The sequence below is a fragment of the Crocodylus porosus genome, unplaced genomic scaffold (genome assembly GCF_001723895.1).
Source record: "Crocodylus porosus isolate Cpor-Errol unplaced genomic scaffold, CroPor_comp1, whole genome shotgun sequence".
Classification (NCBI taxonomy): domain Eukaryota; kingdom Metazoa; phylum Chordata; order Crocodylia; family Crocodylidae; genus Crocodylus; species Crocodylus porosus.
The window spans coordinates 179,149,934-179,157,977 of NW_017728906.1; the positions used below are offsets into that span (position 1 = coordinate 179,149,934).

The following is an 8,044-nucleotide window of genomic DNA, read 5'->3' on the forward strand; positions in this document are numbered from 1 at the left end:
TGACCAAGAGCCAGGCTCAGTCAGCACTGAGAGTCCTCCCCCGTGTTCCCCTTTTATACCAATCTGGAAGCATGGCATTGGCTACAAGCATGCCAGGGCAGGTCCAACCCAGCCCATCCTAACAGCTATTTTTAACTCCTTCCTCACCATGGCCTGGCCAGTCCACACCATCACCAGGAGTCACTTAACCTACCACTGAATGCAACACAGAGAATTTAGCTCACAAAGGAATGCAGGATTGACACTATGTTTTTATTTTCTAAACTTATTGTATCAAATTTAAATGGATTATAAATCTTCGTAAAAATGCACGAGCAGAATCTAAAAAAGTCAGCGTTTTTGCCATTCTAATTCACCAAAAACATGAAACAAAACTTTTCAGGTACAATGCCATCTCCAGCGTCTGACTTGTTCATTCTTTCAAAGACCTGATGGCTCTTTAAAAATTGTCACGTTTGGGTCCTGTAGGATAGAAATATGGAAATATTAAGAGACAAAATTCAGAGAAACCTGGATTGTTATTGATCTTTGTTTTGAAGTGCCTCAGGCAAGGTAATGGCCCCCCATGTAAGGCTGTAGGCCAGATTTTCTGTTTCAGAGTTAGTCCTGCTGCTGCTTGCATGCATTAAATAGTACTTTTTTCTATGAACAGTCCCATTGATTTCAATAGGCTAGCATCTGCCATCTCTATATTGAGCAGTATTTTATTTATTTGGTAATTCTACTGATTTCCATATAGTGTTTGCAGAAGAAGGTACAGCGCAATACAAAGTTAACAGAGTTTGGTCCTTAGTATATCACAGTGTGCAAGTATGCTGAAAGTCCAGTCTGCCTAAACCTCTGGTCTCCAAGTCTGTCACTGTTCGGTTGCAGTGGGGGTTAGTAACTTATGAGAAAAGGCTACTGAAATCAGTGGGTCAGCTTACTAAGGAGAGTATTACTTTCCTTAAGAATGGCAAACATCTGTTTCTTCCTTGAGGAATGTTTTTGTATCGATATTAACGTCACATTGACATTACCATATAAACTCTGAATTCCTCGTCTGTCATCATATGAAAGTCTGAAGGCTTCTGGGTTTATAAAGTAGTATATAGGGTACATCAGAGCACCCCGAACATTTGTATGACCCAGTCCCAAAGAATGACCAAACTCATGAGCAGCAACAAGGAACAAATTCACTCCTGCAATATAAAGAAAAAGAAAAAAAAAAACCATGTTAAAACACATGATAGATTATTTTCAGCATATAACCAAACTAAACATCACAGGCAGGATGAATTTGCATCCTTCTTACCACTAGGATAAAGTCCTGTGGAATTTCACACTTGTTTAATTTAACTTTTCTTTCACTTAATTTTTAGTAAATTCTCCTATTTATTTTGTCGACTTATTTTAGTAAGAATATTGCAGAGCCCAGACATAGAAGTTAGGCCACAAGAAGTCTATCCCCAGCCTGCTCCCCTTGGGCATGTCCAGATGAGCTAGCATGTACAGTTTGCAGCACCTTAGAGCTGTCCAAGGTGTCGCAAACTGCATGCAGCACACATGCAGTTGTTTGCTGCACTGCTAATTTGCAGCATGGTGCCAAAGTTTGACACCAGGAGATCCTAGTGTCAAAAAAAAAAAAAAAAAAAACCCAACAAAACTAAACACCACATACACACTCACACCACTAATAAAAGCTGCACGGCGCATGGGGCAGTAGCATGTACTGCCAAAAACAGAGCCAGGCTGACCAGAACCATGCTCTGGCTGCTGGCCAGGCTCCATGTGGCCAGGTCAGTGATGCTGCTGCCCCAGGAGGTCAGTAAGACTGCTGAGGCCAGATGCTGGCCTCAGCCTCCCCTACCTCACCTGAGTCAATTTGCTGCACACTGGAGTGAGTGAGTGAGTGCGTACGCACGCGCCCCCAGGGATAAAAAGCAGTGGCCCAAGTATGTGTCACTACTATTTGTGCCATGGAAAATGCAGACCCCTGAACATGTGCACTAATCTGGACACACTCCTTTTGTCTATGGGTGAACTACTCAAAAACTTTCTGGATCTCTTCTACAAAATGAAAACAAGATTACTTGCTTAGCCCCCTGTTACAAAAGGATCCTCAGGGCCAGTCTGTCATTGGCCCACCCACCTGTTTCTGGGCCAACCATCCGCCTCCCCATCTGCCATGCCTTGATAATACATAATTATTTTGTTAATTAGGCAGGAGACTGCCCATTCTTGCCTCAATGCCAGGAGGCACTATCTGCAGCTCTGTTACTCCCCTATACCTCAGCCCAAACCTCACATGTGGCATCCACAGTTCTTAACATCAACAGCCCCACACTGGGCCCCAGAATCCTCCAGTCCAGACCCCAGCTGGATCCCTCCAATCAGCAGCCCACTCTGCCCTCATTCTGTTCTACCTGGCTCCCTGAATTCTTCCCCCTCTCTGACATGGCCCCTCAAGGATCTTTGGCCACACAGGCCCTGGCCTCACCTCCAAGGCTGGTCAGAACCCCAGGCCCTTAGCTCTGGGTGTCCCTCACAGTGGACCCCTGGCCTTTTTAACCCTTCTGGTCCTGGCCCCAGCATTGACCAGTTGAGGGTGTTTCAAGCCAGGCTTCTGAGCCTCTAGCCCACTTTCTAACCTGGGTCTGCTTTCTTGGCTGTACTATGGAGTAACCCACCTGGTTGTGGGAACTGGGGTTATTAAGGTACCCCAACCTGCCTTTCACCAGGGTGGTAACTGGCCTGGTATTTCCTGGGGGCTCCTACACCACTAGGTGCCCCACCAGGTGACCCATCCCTGGCAGGGTACAGTTTTAGGTCATGTCCAGGACCAGGAGTCTCCAAACCAGCCCCTTAAGCTCCTGCCCTTACCTTCAGGATGTTGCATACAACCTCACATCCATGCAATGTTTCTGCCTGGTCTGCCAGCAGAGAACTGCTCTGTTTATATGGGCAGCCAGAGTTCTAAAATGGCTGTTGTAATCAAGCACCTGCTGGCTGTTTGGCTTAGCCCTTAAAGTGGCAGGCACCAACAGTGCCCTACCACACCTTTGAAAAGTGCTTTGAGCTTCTTGAAACCCAGGCATGGTATGCCTGCTAAGGTAGGTAGGTAGAGATACATGTGCATATTCCAATTACAGAAACATACACCTCCATGATGTGGGGCATGGCCCACTTACTTGGATCTCTTAAGCATATTTTAATAACCTTGCACCAGCAGGACATTGACCCCTATGGTCCCCCTGGTTTACCTGTGGCAGTTTAGGGTGGTATGCTTTGTGGTTGTGGTAAAGTTGATTGTGTAGTTTTACCAATAAGTTAGACAATAGAGTTGTATAAGGTGACTTGGATAGGGATGACCCTGCCTCTAGCCAGAGGTTGAACTAGAAGCCCTTCAAAGCTCCCTTCCACTTTTCTAGAGTCCTATGAAAATGCAGGCACAGTTGTGGGAAGTATTCCTAGGTCTTTCATTAAGAATCTTGTGATTTTACCTCTATTATATTCTGACCATCGCTCATCCTCATCAAAGTGAGCATCTCCTCCTATCCCCAGTCCAGGTGCAAAGGCATGAGCTAGTATTCCCCCAGTTCCATCAAAGGGACTGGAATCACCATGAGCTACATTTGGAGACAAGCAAAAATAATCAGTTGTTAAAGTGTTGCATTTTAAACAGTAAATTCCACACCTTGAATTTTAGTGTTTTCTTTTATTAAACTGAGCTGGGCTGAGAGATAAGGGTCTTTCAGCCTGAGCTCCACAACTGCGGGGCTCAGGCTGGGAGATAAGCATCTCCCAGCAGCAGCCCCATCGTGGCGGACCAATGCTGGGAGATAAGGGTCTCCTATCCCCCCACTCCCTGTTCATGATGGTGGAGCAGGGGCTGGGAGATAAGGATCTCCCAGCCCCTGCTCCACCATTGTGATCTGGAAGCAGGAGGCTTAGAGCTCCCTGCTGCCAGGTCAGGGAGACATAGTCCCCACCCCAAGCTTATGTAGCGGAGCCTACCCTGGCACTAGGCAGCTCCTGGGGTCAAGGAGCTATCTCCTGCCTTCTGGTGGACAGCTAACCGGTAGCAGATTTAACTCCCGGCCAGGCATCTACACAAGCACTACAGCACCATTAATAACGCTGAGTAAATTTGCTACTTGCATTTGCAGGTAGCAAATTTATTTGGGATTAGGGAGATTTACTGTGCACATGCTTACTTCACAGTAAACTATGCTAATTCACCATTAAGTGTCTCTTGTAGATGTGCCCCTTGTGTTTTATTATAATATTTTCATTTATATGATCACTTTTTTTTTTAACCCCCACAGAATATTTGCCTTCTTCAGTGCATGGTCTCAGAAGTAACTAGAAAATTTTAGACAAACATTTCCAAAACCACTTAGATTGAAGAAGAGATATAGTCTAACTAGATTGTTCTTGCAAACATTAGGTAAACCATATTTAATCAAATTTATAGAAAACCAGAGGCAGCCTCACCATATCTTGCAAAACGAATCAGGATATCTGCCTCTCCTGAGAAAACTTGTTGGAACTTCAATGGAGTTACATCACTCCAAACCTTAAAAGCCTTTTTAATTATTTCATTCACTACAGAACGGGGGAGATCAGGTGTATAATTGATAAACCTATAGGTAAAACAAAGAAACAAAATATTGTTATTTAAGGTATGGAAAGAATAATTTTAAAAAATGCTGAAATAGAACAAACCTGTAAGTTAAATATGTCTTCCTCCATTTTGGTCTTCCAGGAAATGTTGTGTAATCCATTACATCCGGGACACCACATCTTGGCTGTTTCATCATTTCTTCTGTTTCTGAATTTAATTTTCCTGTTACAGTCAGATGGAAAAATCTTTGCATTGTTTTAATTCTCTCTTCTAAAGTCTGGTCTCCTACTTTATTAGAGGGTGGGAAGAACCTGTCAAGATAATTCTAGGAAAAAAAGAGAAAAGAAACATTTGTATGCACCTACATTACATTGTATATGCCACATACTGAAGTTGTGCTTTTGGGTGATAATTACACATGAAGAGTCATGTAATCAACAAGTATAGGACTCATTTCAAGTGGTGCTCATTCCTCTCAACTCTTATTTGTGATATGGGTTTCCGTGGGCCAGCACTTTGCAGAATCAAGTTTTAAAATGGTAAAGAATATGCATGGAAAATAAATTGAGACCATTTGATTAAAGTACTAGAAAAAGAACTAGCTTGTAGATGCGCTCGCCAAAAAATGATGCACACCGGGAAACGACATCCAAATATAAAAGATACTCTTACCACATATATTTTTTTCGGTTGGCATACAAACCAACAGCTAAATATCCTAAAAGAGGAAGTGATTTCATAGATAGTACTTTTCTAATAACAAAATAAAGATGTAGAGGAAGAAATTAAAATATTCTGAAATCAGCTTAGTGTTTAAATATTCACTTACATTTTATTTTGATAATTATATGTTTAATAGATGAAGGACTGAAATATTTCTGCAAAACATTTTATTTGGGGAAAATACAAGCTAAAATTAATATTTAATATTTCCAAGATAAAATATTTTGAATATTAGTTTCTAAATAGTATTTTATATCACATTTTACCTACATTTAATTTTATAAAGGGCCCTCTCCTCGAAATCAAAATATTTCTTTTTGTTAATGAAACATTGCTTTTGCTTCAAGACAGATTTTTTTTTTCCACTGGACACATCTACATGTGGCTGTACAGCACCATTGTTACTGCACCATCATTTAGTACTTCCTTCTGAAAGTACTAAATGACAGCGCAATAACAGCCCGTACTAAACCATGCCAGCCTGCATGGTTATTTTTAGCTGCTCTGTCACTGTAGCAATGCCCTGTAAGGAAGGAGCATATTGCTATGGTAACGTAGCTGTGGCATCACTGATTTTGCCCATGGATGCTACAGTGACATAGCATCACATGTAGACACCTCCATTTTATAGGAAAAGAAACATCAAGTGAATCCAAATAATATATATGTATGTATTAATTTCAGCTTTTTTAATCCATAAAATCACTTATGCTTGTGTCTACTGTTTTAATCTTATTTTAGATTAGTAAATTTTGGGATTCTATTCTGCTTCCTTGTATGAGATATATAGGTAATGAATACATTATTACTTGTGGAGTTTTAGGAACCTGATTCTTTTTTCACACTAAAGACCCTTTATAATAATCCAGCATTAAAATTAACAGAAGTTTATACCTAACCTGATATCCTTTTGCTTTACCAGAGCAATATAAAAGAGCATTAATAAACCAGGCATCTATCTGTATTTCTTAGAACTGGAAATGTATAGTTTGCACATAATAAATTACTCTTATGACGCTGAATAAATAAATAGAAGATGTCATTTGCCAATATATTCCCAGTGAATAAATTATAGACTGTTAGTAACATATAAAGAAGCTATATTTTATTTTAAAAAAATAGAAGGACTTTATAATCTTGGCCTTGGATTTATGGACTCTACAGAGAATTTTGAGATGCCGCAAATGCATTAGTTTGACAACAGGTGTAGTAATAGGACGTAGCAGGAGAGAGTTCAAGGGAATGGTGTGTTTATTAATTAAGTATATTTTTGATGTTTGTTTTATACCAAATAAAGCTGATATAGGTAAAATTAAAAGTTTTCTAATATTTGTCATAAATGTCTAACTCATGAATAATTATAATGTATCTTTATTGCTAATTCTTATTTCACCAAGTGCTATGAAATAACCTGCCATTCTCCATAATATACGCATATCTATCTATATATCTATCTATCTATCCAGTAATAGCTAGGCACCACCTGTGCAAGTGGTTCTCCTGTTTACAGGACTTTGTTGGACATTGGATTCTAAAGACTTCTAAACCAATATGATACCTACAAAGATTTACTCCTCCTTACAGAACTGTGACACTTGGGTACAGCTATGACTAGATGAGTTCAGCCTGTTGTTATTAAAATACTATTTTAATCTTATTGAAATATTATAGAACTCTATTGGACAGAAGCCTTCCCTAAAATCAATTAAATTACTTTATGGATGAATTTGGCCCATTGTTTTTAGAGACCCCATGTACTGGATTATTTGAAATTGTTCTTATAGTACATGCTTTTTAAAGTCCCACTAAAAGAATTATCTTCTTTCTTCTTGTGCATAACAGAAATGCAGGCCTGTATCTCTTTTGAAAATCTTATTTCAGCTACTTTTGAAAAATTTACCCTATCTCTACCAATTTTCTGAAACAAACCTGGAATATTTAAAGTCCTATACAAATGAAAATAAAATGAAGCCATACATTTTCTGAAAAGGAATAATGATTAGGATGTAGACTGAAAGTAAAATATTAGGATATTCAGAGTGCACTACTCCGCCCTATTTATAACATACCTTCATCTGTGATAAGGCTCTGGAACCCCATGGTGCTGGTTTAAGTGGTATTGGAAGACCAAGGCTGCTAAGTAGAAAAAGTACAGTGCAGAGTAAAATGAATTTCATAGTGTGTTACCAAAGTATCTTTGCTAACAAAGAAATTCTTTGGCTGTTCTTATCTAATGATCTCTGCTGTAGTGCTTATATAGGCCCTTATTGCTGCATGTGGTAATCATCTACATGACTCATATGTAGGTTTGCTAAATATTGTAATACTGTTATAGTGTCATTATTCTGAAATGTTAATAAAGAAATGTTAACCAAGTCTTTTTGTTGACACTTCAGGTGAGGTCATATCAACAGAGCAAGGAACCAACTTTGGATCTCTCTCCTTTCATGCTATGCAGGTACTAAAACCACAGGGACACAGGGAAGTTAGCTTTCTCAACCTTGGTCAATTAATTCAGTTAGTGTACAATCTCAGCTTATTTCAGCTTCCCCAAAGTCCCCTGTTGCTGTCAAGACACATTTCAACAGCTGTTTGGCAGATAGGTTACTTGTACTGATTGAGACAAAGGACGTGATTAGTGGAACGTTAGTACTGTGCAACTGAAACCAGCTACGCTTCATTTTACCTACAAACATCTCTTTTCAGTTTTCAGGT

At 39.9% G+C, this 8,044-nt stretch overlaps 1 protein-coding gene across 1 annotated transcript; it reads right to left on the reverse strand.

Annotated features, from left to right (window-relative positions):
- Positions 1-233: 233 nt before the first annotated feature.
- MMP7 (matrix metallopeptidase 7) lies at positions 234-7,572 on the reverse strand. The gene is made up of 6 exons (XM_019529679.1): positions 7,399-7,572; positions 4,708-4,931; positions 4,477-4,625; positions 3,483-3,608; positions 1,020-1,181; positions 234-462 (listed from the first exon to the last, which is right to left on the reverse strand). The coding sequence occupies exons 1-6, from the start codon at positions 7,504-7,506 to the stop codon at positions 440-442; spliced, it is 792 nt and encodes a 263-aa protein (XP_019385224.1). The 5' UTR covers positions 7,507-7,572; the 3' UTR covers positions 234-439.
- Positions 7,573-8,044: the final 472 nt, after the last annotated feature.

What these genes read in the sequence shown, in the direction of transcription:
- MMP7 (XM_019529679.1), bottom strand. Translation starts at nt 7,506, where the DNA reads ATGAAATTCATTTTACTCTGCACTGTACTTTTTCTACTTAGCAGCCTT. An exon ending in AAGACATATTTAACTTACAG is followed by an intron (nt 4,626 to 4,707) that starts GTTTGTTCTATT and finishes TTTTACCTATAG; the next exon opens with GTTTATCAATTATACACCTG. An exon ending in ATGGTCAGAATATAATAGAG is followed by an intron (nt 1,182 to 3,482) that starts GTAAAATCACAA and finishes TTTATATTGCAG; the next exon opens with GAGTGAATTTGTTCCTTGTT.